The sequence below is a fragment of the Oryctolagus cuniculus genome, chromosome 3 (genome assembly GCF_051225735.1).
Source record: "Oryctolagus cuniculus isolate XC-2025 breed Fujian yellow rabbit chromosome 3, ASM5122573v1, whole genome shotgun sequence".
Lineage (NCBI taxonomy): Eukaryota > Metazoa > Chordata > Mammalia > Lagomorpha > Leporidae > Oryctolagus > Oryctolagus cuniculus.
Genome location: NC_142869.1, coordinates 170,649,318 through 170,674,462, shown reverse-complemented (window position 1 = coordinate 170,674,462; position 25,145 = coordinate 170,649,318). Strand labels below are relative to the sequence as shown.

The 25,145-nt window shown below is 41.8% G+C and overlaps 1 protein-coding gene across 26 annotated transcripts in view; it reads right to left on the bottom strand.

Moving 5' to 3' along the window:
• Positions 1-25,145, bottom strand: part of CALD1 (caldesmon 1) — a 192,202-nt gene that overhangs the window by 31,128 nt on the left and 135,929 nt on the right. For 14 of the 26 annotated variants that reach the window (XR_016230700.1, XR_016230702.1, XR_016230701.1 and 11 more), the window contains 2 exon segments: positions 11,818-11,964; positions 3,000-3,402 (listed from right to left, as the gene is read on the bottom strand). Coding sequence is in view for 19 of the 26 variants with exons in the window: in XM_051847965.3 (XP_051703925.3) it covers positions 3,000-3,402; positions 11,818-11,964 (550 nt within the window). In the remaining 7 variants the exon portion in view is untranslated. 26 annotated transcript variants of the gene reach the window in all.

The window sequence follows — 25,145 nt, the reverse complement described above, 5'->3', positions numbered from 1 at the left end:
AATAGATCATTGGTAACATAAACTAAGTATTCTCATTGTATATGAATTTTATGAAAAACACCGAAAACAATAACCTACCCACTATTTAACCTGGTCATCGACTTCCTGAAATTTTTCCATTTAAAAAGTTGAGTTTGTTCAGTAGATGCCTGACCAGACAAACAGATGTGGCAGCAGTCTGTCTGGGCTGGTGTGCAGGAGCTACCAACTACTTCTGCAGTTAGATGCAGTCATTCAGCTCCTCCCACCTCTCATGGAATCAGTTGCACCGTGTCCGACTGCTTTGAACTTAGCAGATATTGCCCTGAGTGTCAGGACGGTTTGGGGCTACCATCGGCATGATGGCACAGAGGGGTCAGCCCTTCTGAGGCAGCATTTGGAGTCCATCCGGGTGCCGTGACACTCAGTAGGCAGCAGCCGCATTTACTCACCTCTGGTCAAACACCCTGGCACCTGCTCCTGTGTGTGCCTCAGAAATGCAATGCTGAACATTTTGCCAACCTTTTCTTTGGAAAAGCAAACACCGTCTTCACCAAACTTTACACTGAGATGTGTGGGGGGGTGTTTTTCCTTTGGCAATTTCAAGCATTAATCAAAGCCAGTCGGATAGAGTTCATGACCAAAAGGAAAGGAGGGCGTCCCAAGGGCAAACAGTTTGCACCGAGAAGGGTAGGAAGCAGGAGAGATTGCTTTCTTTGCACAGAGTTTTTCAAGCCTTTTGGACTGTGACCCACAACAAGAAAGACGATGTGTAAGACAATGTGAAATGAACACTTGCTATCTACAAGGCTCTCCCATCCTTTCTCTTCTATCTCATTTTTAAAAATGCTGGCCAATACAGTTAAATACATTTGAGACATTGTAAGTCGATTTTACCGCTCAGTGGGTCCTGATTCCTGGCTTGGAAAACTCTGGCTTAGAGGTTATCACTCTGCGACCATCAGACCTGGGTTCTGGAACACTGCCCTGTGTGCTTCATGATCAGATCAGTTCTCGGGAAAATTTACCTCTTCCTTTCTGAAGGCAGGCTTGTCCTCTGGGGACTTTTCTTTTTGAGCTTGTCCCTTTGCTCTCTTCTCTTCTTCCTTTTGCATTTTCAAGAATGACAAGGTCACTCGTGTACAAGAGCCTTTCTAGCTAACACGAGTGAGAGGGTGCTCAGATCACAAGGCACGTGCTGCAGGGTGGCATCTGTTTGGGCCATCTCTGTGCGATACTTACATCCCTCGGTGCCACTGGGTCTACACAGCAGTGTGGGCTACTCGCGTCCCACCACCGCTACTTCTCATGTGCCTGCCTTTGCGCTCATCAAACTCTAGCGTGAATTGGTGCTCCCTGGCCGTGTGTACAAACCTCGCGAGTGGTTGGGTGCACTTTGTCCACAACCTGCTCAGTTATAGCTGTGTGCTTGAGGCCCTTGTATGGCAGCAAGAGTGAAAGACAACTTCAGAGCAATGCAGGAGAGGTGAATATGCAAGCGCTGATTTGTCCTGTTTTGGGGGGGAGGCAGTTGGTGGTGGTGGTGGTTAGGTATAGCACTTTTAATGCAGCTTTGCAGACAAAAAACATCCTTTGTAGCTTACAAAGACCCTCCCCCTCCCATTATTTCCATCCTTCCTTGAGACAGATGAAACAAGCAGCAAACATATAGGCTCTTAATCACCAGTCAGTTATAAATTGATACTACCCCAGGTGGATGGCTTTCTGCAAGTCTGCATTAAGCTCGGGTCTAAATGATGGCAAGTCAGGATTTGGACATTTTTGTTTGGAAAAGGCTCCAACTGGCGCCTTTCCCTCCTTTATTTCCAGTTGCTTTCAAGGGGTCAGTTTTTGCCTTCTAGAAATGAAATGGGTGGCCATGATCTTTTCCATTAAATTTCCACCCTGGCTTTATGGGCCTGTTGCCTCAAGTAGACCTACAGACAGAGGATAGATGTTAAAAAGAACAAGCGGAGATGCAGGTGCAGAATCGGAAGTCAACACGGCACCCCCACATTTATCATTGGGTGCTTTCATTTTTTTGGGGTATTCATAACAACCAAGCACAGAGCAATTCATTTCTCTCTGGTTGTTCCAATACATTTGGTTGACGGAATATTTAGAAATCAACTGATCGCTTTGTGCTTGCATATTGCTATGGCCTGAAAAAAATGAACAGCTTGCCAAGGGTTCAAGCACGTGGGGCTGGAGGCATGTGGCTTTCATTCCAAATCTGATGTGCATTACATTTCTCAAGTCACAGGCATCACACACGTGGTGCAAAACGCTTACTGTACCTGCTTCTTTAGGGCAGCTGTCTGAAGTTTATCTTCTTGCACCTTCTTTTCATTTACCGACTTCCCTTCTGTTTTGTCTTCTACCTTCCCCCCCTTTAACTTTTTCTCTTGCAGGTCAGTTTTTTTCTCTTCCAGCTGCTTTTTAAGTTTTTGCTCTTCTAGCCTAGCTTTCTCCTCCTCCTTTGCCTTGGCCCGTTGCCGCTCCTCTGCCGCTCTCCTTTCTTCCTCTTTAATCCTCTCCCTCTCCTCCTTCTCCCTCCTCTCCCTCTCCTCCTTCTCCCTCCTCTCCCTCTCCTCCTTCTCCCTCCTCTCCCTCTCCTCTGCCTCCCTCCTCTCCTTCTCCTCTGCCTCCCTCCTCTCCCTCTCCTCCTTCTCCCTCCTCTCCCTCTCCTCTGCCTCCCTCCTCTCCCTCTCCTCCTTCTCCCTCTCCTCCGCCTCCCTCCTCTCCCTCTCTTGTGCAGCTTTTTCTTCTGCTTCAATCCTTGCTTGTTCTTCTGCCCTCTTTTTTTCTTGCTCAGCTTTAAGTCTTTCTTCTTCCTCCAACCTCCCCCTCTCTGCCTCAGCTCTCTCCCTCGCCTCCTGTTCCATCTTTTCATCACGAGCAATACCATCCGCACCCTGCTCTGGTTTCGCCTCTTCCACACCGACTTCCCCATTTTTCAATGACATTACCACCGGCTCCGCCTGGGGTTCTGCTGTTTTCTCTTCTCCCATCGCCTCTACCTGATTTTCTCCAACGCTCTCTTGCTTGGACTTCTCCTCTTCCCCATCTTCCCTTTCTTTCTCGTCTTTCTTTTTGTCCTCAGCATCCCTCCAGTCATTCTTCTGCTCGGATTTGGTGACCATCTTGGTTTCCTCTGTCTCATATCTTTCCCGGCGACTTTCAGCTTTCGCCTCCTTCTCGGCCGTTTCATTTTCTGCTGTGTCATTTGGCATCCTTCTGCTGGGGAGGGATGCGCTTGCGTCTGTTACAGTCGGGTCGAACTCCTTCTGCCTCTCCAGGGCTTCCTGCAGTCGTTTCTGGCGTCTCTCCTCTCGTCGAGCCAGACGCTCCAGCAGTGCGGCCTCATCGTCGCCTTCCACCTGAGTGCTTGTGGTGCTTGGCTTGGAGTCCTCGTTGGACACACTGCACGACAAAAGGAGAAACACCAAAGACAGCTTGCCAGTTAGTCGGTCAGCTGCGTTCAGACAGCCTGTGCCAGCCAGGGCCAGAGCAGACGTCAGTGGTACCATGGCCACATCCCCTGAGATGTTGGTTAGCATTTGGCTACATGGCTTTCAACTGACAGCAAATACAAGTCTCTGGCCTTGGTCTTTCTCTGGTCACAGGAATCTATTCAACAGGCTAGAAGCATTCTGGGAGCTGCCCCGGGAGCTGCTGTCAAGTGGAAAGTGATGAACGTTAGTGTATAATGTACCACTCACCTTATGACGTGGCTAAAACGCTGAGGTGTGAGTACACAGTGGATCTTGGGGTTCCCCAGCAGTGTCAAGCGCCTCACACCCACAGTCGAGACTCACTTGGCAGCACAGTCCTTATTGGTAGCCTTGCCTTTACTGTCTCATTTCCTTACACACCTGTCAGTGTCACCTGGGGTTGCCTTGGAAATAAACTGTGTGAGCAGGTGTGGCTCCAAGATGTTGGAATAGGGAGGGAGCTCACTGATAGTCCAGGAAAAGACAGTTTAATTAAAGTGAAGTCTCAGGGAAGAGTTAGGGGAAAAACTGCAGAGGGAACTCTTCCGGAATTAGAGCGACATGATGGACCTACGTGGAGAACATGGGCGCCCACGGCTCGGGCGTGATAAAAAAAAAAAAAAACAAAACTGAGGGTGTGTGGGAGAACTCAGGGTGTGGCTGAGACGTGAGTAGTCTCAGTGTGAGACGCCACAAACTCAGTAACCCGGAGAGAGACACTGCAGGGGAACCTGAGCTTACACTGAGGACTGTACAGATCCTTTGTGTGGTCCTTGGGACAGAGCAGACGGATATTATACCCACTGGGGCTAGCGCTCAGGCACTGATTGCCATCAAGGAGAAGAGCTCAGCTGAGCAGGATTACTCCTTCTGAATAAAAAAAAAAGAGGGAGAGAAGATTTACCACGCCAAACCTGGGTGTGTCACCTTTGGCACACCCTTAACCCTGAAGAACTGAATAGAGCTCTCTGGCCACACCTATCACAAGCCTCTAGAGACTCACCAAAAGCAGACAGTCCACTAAATCTAGAGTCATAGTATAACGAGAAAAGCCACCACAGCGAGGAAAAAAAAAAAAAAAGAAGAAGAAACCAAAGAATATCTCCACAATGCCAAACAACAAACGCAGAAACCGAGTAAACAAGAACAAGGAAGACACCATGATGCTCCCAAATGAACACGGCACTATAATACAAGATTATGAAGATGGTGAGTAGAAGAAACGCAAGATAGGGATTTCAAAAAATTTATGGTAAGAATATTTAGAAGTTATCAAAAACAAATGCATGAACTACAGAAATCCATACAGGACAGGACAGAAAATCTCTCTTGTGAAAATGAAATCTTAAGGAGGAATAAAATGAAATGAAGAATTTAATAGAACATGAAACTGAGATATTGAAGAGAAATCAAAATGAAATGAAGAGTTCAATAGAACAAATGACAAACACATTTGAGAGCCTTAAAAACAGAATCAGTGAAGCAGAAGAGAATATCAGACTTAGAAGACAGAGCACAGGAAAGTATATAGTCAAACCAAAGAAAAGAAGAGGAAAGTAGAAATTTAAAAATTATTGTTGGGACTCTACAGGATACCATTAAAAAAAACAATATTCGGGTTCTAGGAGTTCCTGAAGGCATGGAGAGACAGAAAGGATTAGAAGGCCTTTTTAGTGAGATACTAGCAAAAAATTTTCAGGGTTTGGAGAAGGACAGAGACATCCTAATACAGGAAGCTCATAGAACCCCTAATAAACATGACCAAAAGAGATCCTCACCACGACACGTTGTAATCAAACTCACTACAGTAAAACATAAAGAAAAGATTCTAAAATGTGCAAGAGAGAAACATCAGATTACTCGCAGAGGATCTCCAATCAGACTCACAGCAGACTTCTTATCAGAAACCCTACAGGCTAGGAGGGAATGGTGAGATACAGCCCAGGTACTAAGGAGAAAAACTGCCAGCCCACAATACTATATCCTGCAAAGCTCTCATTTGTAAATGAAGGTGAAATAAAGACCTTTCATAGCAAACAGAAATTGAAAGAATTTGTCACCACTCATCCAGCCCTGCAAAAGATGCTTAAAGATGTGTTATACACAGAAACACAGCAATCAGTAAGAAAGAAGGTAAAGGAAGAAAATCTCTCAGTAGAAGATCACAGGAAGCTCAAAGCAGATATTAGAAAATATCTTTGGGAAAATGGCAGGGCAAAGTCACTACTTATCAATAGTCACATTGAATGTAAATGGCCTCAACTCTCCAGTTAAAAGACACAGATTGGCTAAATGGATTTAAAAAAATCTATTTGCTGCTTACAAGAAACACATCTTTCCAACAAAGATGCATGCAGACTGAGAGTGAAAGGTTGGAAAAATATATTCCATGCCAACAGAAACCAAAAAAAAGCTAACATAGCCATCTTAATATCAGACAAAATAAACTTTAACACTAATACTGTTAAGAGAGACAAAGAGGAGGCACTATATAATGATTAAGGGATCAATTCAACAGGAAGAGGTAACTATTATAAATGTATATGCACCTAATTACAGGGCATTGGGTTATTTAAAAGATTTGTTAATAACTTAAAGGGAGACTTAGACTCTAATACAATAGTATTGGGGGACTTCAATACTCCACTTTCAGCAATAGACAAATCAACCAGACAGAAGATCAACAAGGAAACAGCAGATTTAATAAACATTATAGTCCAAATGGATCTAACAGATATCTACAGAATTTTTCATCCTACACTTGAAGAATACACATTCTTCTAAGCAGTACACAGAACCTACTCTAGGATTGACCACATACTAGGCCATAAAGCAAGTCTCAGCAAATTCAAAAGACTTGGAATCATACGATGCATCTTCTCAGACCACAGTGGAATAAAGCTGGAAATTAGCAACTCAGGAATCCCTAGAGCATACGCAAACACATGGAGATTGAACAACATGCTCCTGAATGAATACTGGGTCATAGAAGAAATCAAAGGAGAAATCAAAAACTTCTGGAAGTAAATGAGGATAACAACACAACATACCAAAACTTATGGGATACAGCAAAAGCAGTGTTAAGAGGAAAGTTTATATCAATAGGTGCCTACATCAAGACATTGGAAAGGCACCAAATAAATGACTTTCGATGCATCTCAAGGATCTAGAAAAACTGAAGCAAACCAGACCCAAATCAAGTAGGAGAAGAGAAATAATTAAAATCAGAGAAGAAATCAACAGAATTGAATAAAAAATTACAAAACACAGCCAAAGAGCTGTTTTTTTGAAAAAATAAACAAAATTGACACACCATTGGCCCAACTAACTAAAAAAAGAAGAGGAAATAAAGATAAAATAAGATAAAATCAGAGATGAAAAATGGAATGTAAGGATAGACACCACAGAAATAAAAAGAATCATCAGGAATTACTACAAGGACTTGTATGCCAGCAAACAGGGAAATCTATCAGAAATGGATAGATTCCTGGACACATACAACCTACCTAAATTGAACCATGAATACATATAAACCCTAAACAGACCCATAACAGACAGAAAGTGAATCAGTAATAAAGGCCCTCCCAACAAAGAAAAGCCCAGGACCAGATGGATTCACTGATGAATTCTACCAGACATTTAAAAAAAAACTAACTCCAATTCTTCTCAAACTATTCAGAATAATAAAAAAAGAGGGAATCCTCCCAAATTCTTTCTATGAAGCCAGCATCACCTTAATTCCTAAACCTGAAAAAGATGCAGGGTTGAAAGAGAATTACAGACCAATTTCCCTGATGAACATAGATGCAAAAATCCTCAATAAAATTCTCGCCAATAGAATGCAACAACACATCAGAAAGATCATCCACCCAGACCAAGTGGGATTTATCCCTGGTATACAGGGATGGTTCAACGTTCACAAATCAATCAACGTGATACACCACATTAACAAACTGCAGAAGAAAAACCATATGATTATCTCAATTGAAGCAGAGAAAGCATTTGATAAAATACAACACCCTTTCATGATGAAAACTCTAATCAAATTGGGTATAGAAGGAACATTCCTCAATATAATCAAAGCAATTTATGAAAAACCTATGGCCAGCATCCTATTGAATGGGGAAAAGTTGGAAGCATTTCCACTGAGATCTGGCACCAGACAGGGATGCCCACTCTCACCACTGCTATTCAAAATAGTTCTGGAAGTTTTAGCCAGAGCCATTAGGCAAGAAAAAGAAATTAAAAGGATACAAATTGTGAAGGAAGAAGTCAAACTATCCCTCTTTGCAGATGATATGATTCTTTATTTAGAGGATCCAAAGAACTCCACTAAGAAACTATTGGAACTCATAGAAGAGTTTGGCAAAGTAGCAGGATATAAAATCAATGCACAAAAATCAACAGCCTTTGTATACACAGGCAATGTCATGGCTGAGAAAGAACTTCTAAGATCAATCCCATTCACAATAGCTACAAAAACAATCAAATACCTTGGAATAAACTTAACCAAGGACGTTAAAGATCTCTACGATGAGAATTACAAAATCTTAAAGAAAGAAATAGAAGAGGATACCAAAAAATGGAAAAATCTTCTATGCTCATGGATTGGAAGAATCAATATCATCAAAATGTCCATTCTCCCAAAAGCAATTTATAGATTCAATGCGATACCAATCAAAATACCAAAGACATTCTTCTCAGATCTGGAAAAAATGATGCTGAAATTCATATGGAGACACAGGAGACCTTGAATAGCTAAAGCAATCTTGTACAACAAAAACAAAGCTGGAAGCATCACAATACCAGATTTCAGGACATACCAGAGAGCAGTTGTAATCAAAACAGCATGGTACTGGTACAGAAACAGATGGATAGACCAATGGAACAGAATTGAAACACCAGAAATCAACACAAACATCTACAGCCAACTTACATTTGATCAAGGATCTAAAACCAATCCCTGGAGTAAGGACAGTCTCAAACAAATGGTGCTGGGAAAACTGGATTTCCACATGCAGAAGCATGAAGCAAGACCCCCTACCCTACAACTTACACAAAAATCCACTCAACATGGATTAAAGACTTAAATCTATGACCTGACACCATCAAATTATTAGAGAACATTGGATAAACCCTGCAAGATATAGGTATTGGCAAAGACTTCTTGGAAAAGACCCCGGAGGCACAGGCAGTCAAAGCCAAAATTAACAACTGGGATTACATCAAATTGAGAAGTTTCTGTACTGAAAAAAAAAACAGTCAAGAGAATGAAGAGGCAACCAACAGAATGGGAAAAAATATTTGCAAGCTATGCAGCTGATAAAGGATTAATAACCAGAATCTACAAAGATATCAAGAAACTCCACAACTACAAAACAAGCAACACACTTAAGAGATGGGCCAAGGACTGAAACAGACATTTTTCAAAAGAGGAAATCCAAATGGCCAACAGACACATGAAAAAATGTTCAGGATCACTAGCAATCAGGGAAATGCAAATCAAAACCACAATGAGCAAATTTGTATTTAGTAAATAAAAGTTAAAAAAATAAAAATAAATAAATAAACTGCTTCAGCACAAATCTTTTTTTCAGAATCTGCTTCTTAGGGAACTCGAATCAAGACAAGGCCCAAACTGAAATAAGAAGTGAATTCTTCCAGTGTCAGGTAGCATTCACATGTACCACTGCGCCATTTAGAATTCCTGACCTAGTGGGCGGAGCACAGGTACATGGAGAGGAAGACGGGGTGTGCGTTACCACGTGGAGATTCTATACGCATGTGGTAGAGACACCTGCCTGGCCTCTGAAATTCATGCTCCTCCTCCCACAGTCATGGGGGAGAACTGATTACCAGGGGTTACTTTTCCTACCCTCTCTTCTTCCTTGTGCCTTTGAGGGACCGTGTGACCATAACTGCCAATGCAATGTGACCAGAAGTGATGCGTTCAGATCAAGGCAATATAAAGAAACAGTGGAGCAATCTCATGTCCTCTCGGTGTTGGCCAGGTGAAAGGCCTAGTGTTGACAGAGTCCCAGGAGGAAAGCAGACAGGTGACTGATTCCACCTCCTAGACAGAAATACTCACACTGGACTAGTACGAGTTATCGCATTAAGCTAAATTAGGGGAGTTCATTGTTATAGCAGGCAGCATTAAGCTAGCTGATATATAACACCTAACTTCTTTGTCTAGATTTCTAGGAATAAAAGGTTTCTTGTCCTTTTCCAGAGTGGAAAAGGGACAACTAAAAAGAAAATAACAATCTCAAAAAAACAACTGCACCACGTCTGTCACCTTCCTCATTGCTGCAGGATGTTGGACACAGCCTACGCCAAGGGTGTTGGTCTCCACCCGCAGGAAACAAGCGGTCCTATGATAGCAGAACTGTGACCAGAGTTGGAAGAATATATCTTGCAATGTTTAGACACTCCATCAGATTTCATGATTCATACCACACTTGGCTCTTTTGAAGTTCAAGTTCACTTAATTTTGGAAAAGCACATTTCATATTTAACAACAAAAAATGGCCGAGTGAAGCCTAGATTTTAAACTTTGTTGGCTTTAGCTGTTGCTGTAGGATATTATCTCCATGAGTGAGACATAAAAGGATTAAATGTCTGAAAACACAAAGAAAAATTCATACATAAAGCATTTGGGTCAAATGAATTCTAATAATTCTTAAAAAAAAAGTACCCAAAATGCCAAAGTGTGAACCAGATTAAAACACTCTCAAGTTAGAGGACCAACAGATCCTGTTGAACATTTCTTTGCCTATTTACAGTTATGACAACAATCATTAGTAGACGTTAAGTGCCAGTTGGAGTTGTACAGTCCCAACAAAAATCATTCTCTTTGTGGATAACTAATCTTTCAGAGATAAATCACAAATTCTCAGACTTGAGTATACTTTTCTAAGAAAAAAAAAGAGAAGAGTTTTAAATTCATCAACACCATGAAAAAACTAGTAATAATAAAATGTGAACACAGAAGAGAAATACAAATAGAAGCAACATCTTAAAAGCAGAAAATTATAGACCTCTAATAATTTTTTAAGCCACTATTGACTACTCACTAATAACTAGATACAGAGAAGACTTCAAAATGCCTTTTTTTGGGGGGGGGCAATCTTTCTGTCCCTTCTCCCTAAAGTTAAAACCAGAGAAGTTGTCAATGACTATGCTGCCCTCCTTCTGAAGGCCTGTGACAATCATGATGATTAGATTCAGTGCTTACTGTGTGCAAGGTGCTGTGCATTTTACATGCATTATTGTCTCATTTACGCTTAACCACACTCTTAGGAGAAAGGCAGAAGTTTTATTTCCATTTAAGTGAAGAAACACAGTGAAAGGCCAAGCTGGGCTTCAAAGCCAGCTGGTGAACACAGAGATCCTAGTTTCAGACCCGTGGCACCACGCTTGTCAAGGGACACGAGCTCTATTTCTCCAACAAACCAATAAGCATCCTTACAGGAGCTCCCATAGGTCCCTCCCAACCTGCACAAAATACAACAAGCTACAAATAAAACCACACGCAAGACCTTACAGAGGTGCTTCATTATATTTCATCAGTCCATAGTTTTAAACTAAAAATATTTTTTCTCTACTGCCCCACCTGAAATATCCTCATTTTTTCTGGACTCTGGTGGCATACCTATGATATATGCTAACCACTAATGTATTGGACTGTGTGACTGTATTTTGTTGTAAAGCCCTTTCTGAGGGAATTGGATGTATTGGGTACTCTTGACTTCCCTAATTCCTACCAGAAAAATTGTAGTAGTAAACTCATTAAATGTGTTTGAATAATCACATTACATTAAGCAAGATTCTGCATCTTACTGAATATTACAGTATTTGGAGAATATTGACTCAGTCTGTATGTTAGGGAAAAAAACATTTGCAATTCATAAGTACTTTTAAAAACAAGTGTTATCTGTTACCAGTGGGCATGGAAGACTCTACTAAACTAATAAGTCTTCAATTCAATGCAGACAGCAATAAGTAGACATAGTTTTTCTTTTTTAAAGATGAAACCTACCATATTTAGTAAATTAAAAAAAATACTAGGCCATAAAATAAAAAGCTCCAGTTGGGATATATTCAGGGGACAGGGCTGGGGTGTGGAAGAGACAAGAATAGCAGTATCCTAGTGCCTAAATCAAATTAACTTTTCAGCCTGATGAGTAGCCTAAAATGACCACAAAAGTATTCAAGAAGTAGGTCGACTGGAAAAGGGTTGAGTTGGGTTGTAAGGGGGAACGCTCGGCCTGACAAGTGCCATTCAACACACAAGCTAAGGCCAAGCTTAGGAAGTGTCCATTCTGGAGAGCACAGCGCCTACCTGTTCTGGGCATGAACCTCCACCTGGTCGGCCACCTGCCCCAGAGACTCTTCCTCCTGCTTCTGTCGCAGCCTCTCCTGGCGGGCTCTGCGGCGCCGTTCCCGGGCTGCCTCCTCTTCGTCATCATCGTTCCTCTGGTAGGCGATTCTACAAGCAGCAAAGACAACCTGAGCACTCGCGAGTCCACTGCCCACCCTCTTCACCAGCTTCCCAGCAGGAACCACCCTGAGCCCTTGTCTGAACTTGACTACGTAGTTAACCACAGCCTCCTGAAGGGATGGGCCAATTCTTTCAGTGTAGACTTTATTGGCCAGTTTTGTTCTTAAAACGTTTTTGAAAATTATTTTTTATTTGGGGGGAGGAGAGAGAGAGAGGTGAGGAGACTGCACGCCCATCTGGTGGCTTCCTCCCTGGAGCCAGGAATCAGGAATGCAACTCGGGTTTCCCACCTGGGTAGCGGGAACCCAAGTACTTGAGCCATCACCATTGCCTTTAGTGCCTGCATTGGCAGGAGGCTGGAGTCAGGAGCTGGGAGGATGCAACCCAGGTATTCCGATAAGGGTGCCTTTTTTAACTGCTACGTTAAATGCCCCAAGTTTCAAATTACTAAATATTTGAAGAGCATTAATACAATAGTTAGAGAGGATCATTTACAATAAGTAAATAGCCTCTTAAACTAAAAGATCACACAAAAAAAGTAGGCTACCTTCAGAGATGGTTGGCTAGATTTGGATTTCCTTATTAAATTGAGTTTTAGCATGTAAGATTTAGAAAGAAAACTCTTGAGTATTGAACCAAAAATAATCAAAGCACTCATTAAAAAGAATTCAGCAAGTTGTGTGAATTATTTGTATAGGACTGTCACAAAAGATTAGAAAAGAATCAAGTTTCCCACGATCCGTGTTAATAAGCCAAGATTGCTAATTAAAATCAGGAGCTTGGATTGTCCTCTTTCCTTGAGAGAGGAGGTGCTATTGCCCACTGGCAGGAGGCGTCACTCTCAGTGCATTTGGAAGGGGTGGAGTTCCCTATAAGGTTCCTTCTTGTGATCTAGAAAATGCTTTGGTGCCCTTGCACACACACGCTGGGCACGGCGCCACAGGTCTATATTTACGTAGCCTAAGGGCTGAGGCAGGTGGAAGAGACACAGAGAGCCTCACATGTTTCCATGTTATTTAGGTTTTATAGTTTCAATGAAAGCAAATGCCTATTTGGAGAAATTACACAATCAGTGTTTCCACACTGTATTTTTCCCCCTGATACTTGATCCCAAATAAATAAGTTGGAACTTGGGAACTACAAATGCTCAAACTCAATAAGGAATGACCTGCAGAGTTAACTTGGCCACCTTTGAAGGGTTCATCTGTACTGAGACATAGAAGACAAACAATGCGTAGGCTCTCTGACCCAGGGGAAGGCTGACTTGATGGTTCCATGGGTTGGGGATAGGGTTGGGGATAGTGGTGGGGCTGCATTTGCAGTGGGCTGCTTCTTACACTGGAAGGTTAAAGAGTTTTTGTTACAATGTTACTGGCACAGAAATCCAGATATGTAAACAGTTCATGTGATTAATTCTTTTTTTTTCATTGTGGTAAGAACACTTAACATGAAATCTACCTTCCTAACACATTTTTAAAGTGTACAATATAGAATTGCCAACTGTAGGCATAATACAGTAGAAAAGATCTTTGAAACATGCTCATAATTCTTATATAACCACCATGCCAAAATAATTTACAAATGAAACAAACAGTAAAAATAGACAATTTACACGATACGAATCTTACACAACTTATCATGGTTTGCTCATGTGAGATTTACAAACTATGTATTGTTAGTTTAGTACTTTATTCATCTGTGTCTTCTGTCTTCAATAACAATACTGCTAAGAATGTTTTCTCTCCTAGGCATCTATAAAAAACAAGATAAACACTTTTGCCAGAGTGTCTTGGCTTTCCATGCCTGAAATACTCTCATGGGCTTTTCAGCCAGATCCGAGTGCCTTTAGGGCTGATTCTGAGGCCAGAGTGCTATTTAGGACATCCGCCATTCTATGAGTCTGCTGAGTATCTCACTTCCCATGTTGGATCACTCTCCCCTTTATTTATTCTATCGGTTGGTGTTAGCAGATACTAGACTTGTTTATGTGCTCCCTTTGACTCTTAGTCCTTTCATTATGATCAATTGTGAACTGAAATTGATCACTTGGAGTAGTGAGATGGCATTGGCACATGCCACCTTGATGGGATTGAATTGGAATCCCCTGGTATGTTTCCAACTCTACCAATTGGGGCAAGTCAGCCCGAGCATGTCCCAAATTATACATCTCTTCCCTCTCTTATTCCCACTCTTATGTTTAACAGGGATAGGACTCTGGCCTCAGAATCAGCCCTAAAGGCACTCGGATCTGGCTGAAAAGCCCATGAGAGTATTTCAGGCATGGAAAGCCAAGACACTCTGGCAAAAAGATCTCTGTGAGTGAGATCCCAGTGGAAAGAACAGGTCTTCAAAGAGGGAGGTGCCTTTCTCTGAAGGGAGGAGAGAACCTCCACTTTGACTATGACCGTGTCTAAACAAGATAAGAGTCGGAGAACTCAAGGGGCTTCCATAGCCTTGGAAACTCATAACTGGTGCATAGGGAGATTACTGATGCCATAAACAGGAGTGTCAATTGGTAAAGTCAACAACAGGAGTCACTGTGCATTTACTCCTCATGTAGGATCTCGGTCCTTAACGTGCTGTACACTGAGGCTTAATGCTATAACGAGTACTCAAACAGTATATTTCACTTTGTGTTTCTATGGGGGTGCAAACGACTGAAATCTTTACTTAATGTACACTAAACTGATCTTCTGTAAAAAAAAAAAAAAAAAAAAAAAAAAAAAAAAGAAAGAAATTTTCAATTCCCAACTTGACTCTCACTGGGATTAAACATGACAATAGGTCTGATCTGATTTCATCATCATTTAAAAAAAATCATCTATTATTTTTCACTTTATGTTTCTGTGTGGGAGCAAACTGTTGAAATACTTACTTAAGGTATACTAAGCTGATCTTCTGTATATTAAGATAATCGAAAATGAATCTTGATGTGAATGGAAGGGGAGAGGGAGTGGGAAAGGGGAGGGTTGTTGGTGGGAGGGACGGTATGGGGGGGGAAGCCATTGTAACCCATGAGTCGTACTTTGGAAATTTATATTCATTAAATAAAAGAAAAAAAAAAAAACAAGATAAACACTTTTGAAAATTCTTTACTAATTCAGATAATCTGACTGCATACACACTAAATACTGCTAGGGCATAATACTGATATGCCAATCTAAATAAAGTGTCAGTCATTCTATAAAACAGAACGCCTTCTTTTTACAAATATGGTGAGGAGGGCGGTGTGATGTAGTTAATGGTGACTAGATTAGGACTTAGAAACTGGTCTCTTGCTAACTTGGAGCTATTTGATTAGGCTGAGTTCAACGACCTTGTCCATAACTGTGTGACAATCAAATGAGATAATGGATATGTCATGGCAAAGCATTCTACAGTGCGATATTTTGCTGTTTCCAGGAAAGTTCAGTTGGGGAGCTGCTTAGTGTGGAAAGAGGAGTTCAGTGTTAGATTTCTTGAGGAGTTGAGGTGACAACATGACATGATTCAAATGTTCCTTTCTAATTCAATCACATTGTAGTTTGTACTTGAAAACTCTTCCCAGCCAGTGGTTTGGCTTCAGCCTTCAGATTCTTGGCCTAATAGTCCTTTGGCTTATTTCTCAGTAGACAGCTTTAACCACAGCAGGGAGAACGAGTCTTTAATGACTACTCTCCGGGTTAATCAAACAGTGTCTTCATCTGCTCTTCTACAGCTCTGGATCAGCCAAGCGATCATGCCTATTATTGGTGACCTTGGTCCCCCAAAAGGAGGCAAGGGGCACAAACATTCCTTAGGGGGCATCCATATACTCAAAGCAAAACTCCTCATTACCTGAATGGAATCTACTGGTAAGCCCTTAACATCCCATTATACTTGAAAAATTTGAATAAAGATAATTGAAAATGAATCTTGATGAAGAATGGGATGGGAAAGGGAGTGGGAGATGGGATGGTTGCGGGTGGGAGGGAAGTTATGGGGGTGGGGAAGCTGCTATAATCCAAAAGTTGTACTTTGGAAATTTATATTTATTAAATAAAAGTTAAAAAAAAGAAAAATTTGAGATATCACCACCTTTCTCCTTCCAGCTACCTAGTGGGTGTCACGGTTGAATGCTGTTGGCTTTCACTTTGACAGCTACTGGATTACCAGCTCACTCTTAATCCTTCTTCCTCTTAGATTTCTTTCGGGAGGGGTGACCTGAAAAACTGGATTGTCTCCAGTGTCTCTTCTAACTCTTCTTGCTCGGTACAGCTTAAAATTTAGAGATAGACACTCTTCATTCCTTTCCTAGGAAACACAGTTACCGGGGCTAGATTTGTAAAGGCCTTTTATTAATACTAAGAAAGAAACATATTAAAATTGTTTATAAAGAATAAAAAAATGAGGCAAAATGCTTTCATGATATTTTCAACCATAATCACGTGCTTAGTAGAAATTCGGCAGGTGCAGGTATTAGCAATCCACCCACAGTCTATAGTACACACACAGTGAGCATTCCTGGATGGTTCAAAAGTAGTGTGGGATCCCAATAACCCATCTGTTGACTTCACACTTGAGAAGCGAAATTGTGTTCATGACAAACGACTTGATACCTGTGGAAATTTTTCAATTCTGAGATTCCCTATATTAGCCTTCAGCATGAAAAATGAACAGTAGTGTCCTACCATTCCGATCTCTCTCACAGCAATGGACAATTCTTCTAGTCTCAAGGCTTATTTTTTCTTTCCAATTGAAGAATGTCAATTTTTTAAATTCCAAAACTAATGTATTTTATTTTATTTATTTTTTATTTTATTTATTTTTTAAAACCAGATGAAACAAAATGTATGAAGGAGAATGTAGAATTCCGCCCCCTAGGTTTGCACTGCCAGGCATCAGCATGATGAGAATTTGATATTTTCTACCACACATTTCCTAAGCATTCATGGATATTTTCATTTTAAATAAGCAGGAATATGTTAGAGATGTCATTTTGTAAACAGTTTCCTTAATTTGCCTTATTTATAACTATTTTTGAAGTATTTTTGTGAAGTAGAGAGACTGAAAAAGGACAGGGTGAGAGGTCCCACCCACTGGTTCATTCACAAATGCCTACGCTGGTTGGGCCTGGGCCCGGGGTGAACTGAAGCCCAAAGACAGGATCACATGTAGGCCTCCCTTGATCATCTGAGCCCTCATCATCTGAGCCTTCAACACTGCTCCTCTGGGGCTGCACGCAGGCAGCTGGATCCAAGGATGGAGTGCGGGTGCTTCGATGCGGGGTACAGGCATCGTTACCAGTGGGGGAAATGCCTCCCTGTGGCTGCTTTTAACACATTAGTAAGATAAATGTAAAACGGCAGCACAATAGTCCATGTATACTTACCTACTACTAATAAGGAGGTACTATAGGCTCTGTAGCCGATTTTCTATCGATAGACATTTAAAAATTTTTCAACTTTATTCTTAATGCTGTAGAGGACATGAGCAGAGGTGCATTTTACCATTTTTTAAATTATTTATTCAGAAAAACTAAGAAGTTGGAGCTTCTGCATTTAAGAGAAAGCTCATTTTAAAGGCTTTTGCTCTGTATTGTCAGAGTCCTCCCTGCCCATACAACCAGGGCATGAGAACAGCACGCTCACCTTGAAGTAGAATTTGTCCAGAGAGGTAGACAAGCACACAGATCCTTAACTCATCCAAATGATACCACTACATCTGCCTTATCCCTCAGTTAGAGATAAAGTGCTAACATATCTGATTTTCCACACACCAGATTTAAGCCTATTTGCAATGCTGCTGACTACTGAAAATCATACCTAACCACCCCACGCCTTGTAATGAAAGGATGACAATCTGTTTGTTCCTTCTGGGGAAATGCAGCAGAAGCCAGTATAACCAATGCACTATAGTCCACAGCACCAACACAGCGGCTGTTCCTGGAGGATTCCGAAGCACTGTGGAATCCCGAAGCTCCTCTGAATCATCGCAGAAAGCCTGAGCTCTGCCTAAGAGAGTTTTATCAACTGCATTGTATTGTGGTCCATGGAAAGAAAAAAAAAAAAAAAAACTAGCAATTCGCAAATGATCTACAAAGCAAGTGTCTAATAAAGACAATGATCGACTGACAATCCATGAGCTTCCACCCATGCTGTTTCAAGGTTTACGATGGAGCATTCTGCTTTGCTTATCTCTTGGCACACACACCTGGAGAAAGGAGTAACTGACCTTTCTGCAGGAAGCCCAATGTTGCTGACAGCAAAATGACTCCCTGGACATTCAGAAGAGAGAGAGACACATAGTCTAGGGTCTCTCTCTCTCTCCTCTCTCTCTTCTCTCTCTTCTCTCTCTCCCCGTGTGAGTATACACACATGCATACCTCAGCACACACATGAATAAGCGCAGATACTTTCAGAAGTCCTTCACAATATTGTGTCAGTGATATGAAATAGTACAGAGGACTGGCCTGTCTTTCACTCTAGAACTGTTGGCTGAAGGCTGTAACGTTACACAATAGGAAAAATCAAGTGCATACAAAGGGAAAACTCTCCCAGTCTGTGACTTTTACACCAAAGATGTCTTAAGCCTTTATTACCAGAGCTCTGCTGCCTCGCATTCAAGTGACAGGATAACCACGCTGTGTTCTGGGGCTTTTAGATACAGAGTTCAAATAAACCTAAGTGTTGCAGACACGGCAAATAAGGAAAGCATTGAGGAGTCGGGGTTTTTACATTGGGATGGGCAGGGGTCTAAAGGTGTAACAGGTAAGACAAAGAGGAACTGGCAAAGCTTTCTTAGCAGGGCACTAGACTAAGGCACCAGGCCTCTCGCCACCACGGGCCCCTCATCCCACCTTCCCCATCAAGAATTCTCAAGGGCTGTACAACCCTGCAGAAAGTCTTATGATAATCTCATCTACACAATAGGTGGTTCTTTTTGTTTTTACCCTGTTTTCCAGAGTTTGAAGAATATTGTTATTTCCTTTCATTTTGTCTTTTTTCCATTTTCTTGATTTTTCTGACTTAAGACCATGAGACATCATTCTTCAAGTTTTCAAGTGAAATCCCAGAAATTGTATTTTATCAACAAAACAAGATCTTTATGCAGGAAGTCAGGTTTAAGAACTGGATAAGAAAAAGTAAGAACCAATTTGATTGGAGCAGAGACTGGTTTTATTACCTGTTTGGGAACATTAAAGACCCAGAGAGATTGGGGAAAAAAAATAACAGTTAAGTCTACGGTGAGTACAAATTTCTTTCTTTTTTTTTTTTTTTTTATTTGACAGGCAGATTAGACAGACAGAGAGAAAGGTCTTCCTTCTGTTGGTTCATCCCCCAAATGGCCATTATGGCCGGTGCTGCGCCAATCCGAAGCCAGGAGCCAGGTGCTTCTCCTGGTCTCCCATGTGGGTGCAGAGGCCCAAGCACTTGGGCCATCCTCCACTGCACTCCCGGGCCACAGCAGAGAGCTGGCCTGGAAGAGGAGCAACCGGGACTAGAACCTGGCACCCCTATGGAATGCTGGCGCTGCAGGCAGAGGATTAACCAAGTGAGCCACGGCGCTGGCCAAGTACAGATTTCCTTCTTTTGTGTTAATTATAGAACTGCTCTGAGGAACTGACTGGATGACAGTTCTGTGAGTTGGGACTGCCATCTTGCTCTTCTATATGTTTATATACATGGCATATATGATACAGTTATTTTGCAATTAAGATCATTTAGCAGTACGTCTGATGACTTGTAAAAATCAGTTTTGCAAGGCACACTTTATTCTTGCTGTCTACTGAATAGGGTCCCCTAGTTTTGTTTTGCTTAACTACCCTCCTATAGATGGACATTTTGAATTTTCTTTCATTTGTCCTCTATTGTATACAATGCATGTGTTTCTCCAAGGACGATATTAAAAAGTGAATAGTATATATTTGTTTAATTTCAAAGATTCTGCAAAATTGCCCTTCATAGTAGTTATTCCATGTTCTATTTCAAATAGCCAAGTCAGATAAATCTTCAAAGAGAGCCTGCTGCTAACTGTCAGAATTAGAAAAATATCCAGTCTTGTATGTCTTATATAGCAGTGGTTTCTACTATCTTAACAAGTAAGCTGCTTTCAAGTTATCAAGGAAAATGCTTATACTTTTGCTATTTACTGATAATAAAATGTTCTATGAAATATCTAATTCATAAAAAGGAAAATGTATCTTATAAACTACTGCATCTAGACTATATGTATTTGAAAACAGTCTTTCATGGATGGCACACTTACTTATAAGACGACAGAAAAACATTTCATCAATGTGAATTTGGGAGTCTCCTTCAAAAACTTCCCTGTTAGAGAATCACCACTGTATTGAAAGTATTGTCAAGAGTGGCACCGAAGAGACATTGAATTGTCACCTTCCAACCCTTTCGTGTCCTTGGACATCCCCGAGCCTTATTAAGCACCCACGTGTTTATAGATCGGCCCACAGGGTAAGTCAGTGACACTGAAGAGAAAATGAAAGATTCAAAGTTAGAGACCCTGTTAAGAGTTAAAGAGGACCGCATCAGATTGAAGTTTTCAAGTGTCTGTTTTCCTAAATTGTGTCTGCCACATTCCTATATTAAAAAAAGAAAACTGCACAAAAAATTCCAGCAAGTTGAACGACTTTGCCAGCTCCGAGAACAAATCCAGTGGAAGCCCCGCGTGTGCGAATTCCTAGTAACTTAGAGGCCAGCACCAACCCTGATTCCCTCTGCCTCCTGCCGTCCCTCGGCTTTCACGCTGTGCACCGTTTGAGAGGAGGTGGTGCTGGAGGAAGGACATCGCAGGCTTGCAGTCAAGAGACTCAACCCCCAGCGCCATTCTGCACGCGTGGTTCTGCACTGTAGGCTCTTCAGGCAAGCCAGACACAGGAGGAAGACGGCCTGGGGCTCACAGCCTCAAAGACAGAAGTTTCTTGGACGATTACTTTTGTTTGATTCCCATGATACTTGTTCTGCCAATGTCAGGGACTTCTGGCTCTTTAAGATTTTAAAGAGTTAAAACCTTACCTCACATGGGTTAAAAACATGCTCATCAAACTGTTTGGAGGCAAAATGACTCACACATACTTTCATTCTTCTTTTTCATGTACCAAAAACCCCAGGGATTTTCTTTCATACTATGAAATGCTAGCAGATTCTCCAAACATATCCAATCAGCTTTGTAAATTGCTCAAACGCTCTTAGCAAAAAGCTCCGGCCATGCTGTGATTAGGAAGGAAAATCCCGAGCTACTGAAATGAGTCATATTTGCCTTGCAGATTTACTGTATGTTTGAAAGTTAAAAGAAGTTTAGAAAAACATTCCAGGCTCTTAAATATGATTTTGTTTATATGTGGTGTCGGCAAGATGTTGCGGTTTCATTTAACGCACATAAAGTCCAGCTCTGCATTTTTTTCCCTTGCAGTCTTTAAGCGAAAGTCATTAAAAACTACAATGAAGAAAAAAAAAACAATTAAGAAAATAAAAATATTTTTTCAGGCCGGAATGTGTTTAGAAACTGATTAACAGCTAATCGTTTGTTGGTTTGTTAGTAGTTGATGGAGGATGAACGAAAGAAAGCTCCTTTGATTTGAAAGAATCCCCCCTCCTTGGTGTTGAAAGGGAAAAATGTGCGGTATTATTTCGCTGTAGGGTTCAGTGCTATTTCAGTGTTGTGCCTCGTAGTGAGGCGAAGTCATACAAGGGATGTGTTCCTTTGATGAATATGGTCCAGGAAAACTATGTCCCACATAATCCATTCCGCGTTTGCTCACCGCATCCCTGCATACATGCACTCACGCACAAGTCACCAAAGCGTGCATAGCAACCATACATTTGGGTTGGCAATAACACATCGCGTGCTCGCAAACTCCAGCGTTCTTATGGATGTCCTCACAAGGTATCACCAGCAGCCTGCCATTTGCTTCACACAACGGGGACATCCCATAATCACAGAGTTTCCATGACCACAGACCGCAAGGCAGGGGCAACGTGCTACAGGGGACGGCAGACAGAAACATCAGACAGGGAAAGCAAACCACTCCCTGGAGCCACACAGATCAAGGCACGCTGGTTCTTAGTGTCTTACAGTCAAAGTATCCAGTCAGACCAATGGACGGGGTCGTGTTGATCACATATGGCTGGAAGAGACCAGGGGGTACTGGGCGTTCTGATTCTGACTCTGAACTACAGAGGTTCAAGAGTGTTCTAACTCTTCTAGAATGGTCCAACCCAGGGCAAGTAGATCCCCAAGCTCAGGGGCTCATTTCTGAATCTATGCACACAGGCACAAGAAATTTTAAAATAATAAGTTCTAGCTATTTGTATTTGTTAATTAAAGAGACTTAGATTTTATCTGCCAATAAGTGTGTAGGTTATGATGACCTCACAGAAGAGCAATAAAACAAATACCCAGGCACCTGCTACTCAACCCAAATGGCACCAATGTCCCAGAAACCCGTATGTGCGCCTCTTCAATCCCACTCCTGACCAATGTCCCAGAAACCCGTATGTGCGCCTCTTCAATCCCATTCCTGTCTCACTTCAAATGCCTCCAGATAGGCAGTAGCCTGGATTTCGAGATATTTGAATTATTTTCTTGCTTTTCTTTGTAGTTTTGTCACTGTGGCGTGCATCCCAAAATAACACAATTTTTAAAGTTTTGCCGTTTAAAAACTTTACATAATAATATTACATGTGTTCAGTGATTAGGCTGCTTCCTACAATATGATGCCTTTGAGATTCATCTATTTTATATGAATAGCTGTAGTTTATAATGACAGACAAGAGAGAATTTTCCAAATATTTTTTGAAATTATTGTTGGGAAAAGATAAACGTGTCCAACTTCTTATTCAACCGATGCCACCTAATAAAATAAATGGCTTGCGACATTTAGTAGAAATAAACTGGATAGAATCTGGGTTGAGTTTCTTACTGAGGTTTTTTTTCCTCACATTTATTTTTAAAAGAAAGAATGCATCTGCCAAATCTATTAAATACAAATTTTGAAGGGATAATTCCATGTCAGTTTCCTGAGATAAACTAAAATCTATTTTTTTGGTCACAAACAGGACTGAATTTATACCATGTCATCTATCCCACCCTATTAAACAATAAACTTGCTCAGATACAAACATTCACTTAAAAAAAAAAAAAAGACTTATTTGTTCATTTGCAGGCAGAGTGACAGAGAGAGAGGGAGATGTCACCTATCCACTGGATCACTCCCCAAGGGGCCACAGCAGCCAGGGCTGCACCAGGCTGAAGTCAGGAGCCAGGAACTCCATCTGGGAGGGGCCCAAGTACTTGGTCCGTCATCTGCTGCCTTCCAAGGTGCATTAACAGGGAGCTGGCCGGGAAGAGGAGCAGCTGGAGCTCGAACCACAGATGGGCATCCCATACTAATTAATCTACTGTGCCACAATGCTAGCCCCAAAGATTCACTTTTTAACTTAAAAATGTTTACAAAGGGTAAGGAAAAAGGGCCAATGAGTTAAACATTGGGTGACATGAATTTTAAAAAGCAAGAAAGATAATTAAAATACCCAAACTCCATTCTCTTCCCATCCTTATTTGACATTCAACTGGTACATATGTTGCTAAAATAGATAAACCCAGTTCCTACATGTATTTTCATAAATGTTACCTTTTCTTCATCCTCAACCTAGGGTTCTTTGTCTAATAAAAATCTTCAAGAAATATAATCCTAAAGGAAATTAGACTTTCAAAAATGTTGCCAGTCAAAAATAAGATCTGACTTGGTGTGGTTCTCTCTTGTATCTGTTAAAGGATAATCTTGCTTTAATGTCACAGTAGATGTATAATAAAGCTTGAGATTCATCAAAAAGCAGAACAGGAGTAACAGTGCAGACCCGGGGTCTAGGGTTGGCAACACCACATTTTACCAGCTCGTCCTGTTGCATAGTGGAGACAACTGGCTAGTACCTACTTCAGAGCAGAGGGAGGGAGGGGTCCCCCACTGCCATGGGCTGAATGGGGTCCCTCAGACCACAGGCATATAAACAAGTGAATTCTTTGCCTATCACATCTCCTCGAAACAGAAATTTCCGATTCCATCTTCAACTGTACAAAGTATGATGTCATTTTAGGTGAGTCTTAGCATGATTCAAGTCTTACCCCCAAATTTGAAATAGTTGTGTGATGTGGCACATAAAGTCTATAATTCCACATGGTGGAGCTTGAAATTATGGGACTGCCATGACAATGGTAAACAACTGACAAAAGAAATAAAGTAACTGGAAAAACACAAGCAAGAAGCCCTTAAGTGGAGATGATAAACCTGCGACTAATTACAGGACTCCGTGTAAGGGGAAAACGGCATTGCAGACACGCTGACGGACACCGCACACGCGTGTGCATCCCGCTGTGTCACGTCTGGGATCCTGGGTCAGCTCCATACATTCCTGGTGTCCTTTCCCGACAGCCAGTGCTTAATGCGAGGACATTTATGGGCAAGGGATTTTCATAACAGGCCTTTGATGATTGTCCCCTCCCGGAAAATACCCTCTGGAGTATTTTGCTTCCACTCTCATTTTTCCTAATTGGAAAAAGATTTACAATTCATTTCCTCATTCCCATTCCTCCTTTCGCTCCGGGTGGCACGGCTGCCCATCATCCCCCTCCCCCGCCCCTTGGGTCCCTTGTCTCTTTCAGAAGCAGGAAGCTCTAATCCACTGATGGACAGAACACCGGGGCATCGCTTCTAGCACGAAAGTGAAAGAAGCAACTCTCCCTCTACCAGGGAAGCACATTTGGGGGTTTTTGCTACCTCCCAGGCTCCAGAGGTATTGCACACACCTCTCTAGCATCCACTTGGCGCACGCTGTCTCCCCATGTCCTGGAATCGCAGAGCTTTGTTTATAAATGGGAGCAGGCAGAAAGACGAGCTGAGTGGAGTCAGGAAATGGAGCACCATGGGCCCCATCCTGGATGCTTGGCCCACTGGAAAGAACATTTATTCTCGCAGGAGGCTTGCAGCCAAGCACTGCGAGTGAGTCCAACCTCCCTACTGTTGGGAAAGGAAGTCATGGCGTCTGCTCTGCCCTTGGCGGATCCTCTTCCTAAATCAGTGCAAACCTTACCTAAGACAGGGCTGGCCCAGCGCGGAGGAAAACGCAGACACCCATGTGTTGTCATTCAGTAAAAAGCCAGCTTCACCATAAAACCTTCTTCCACGCTTCAAC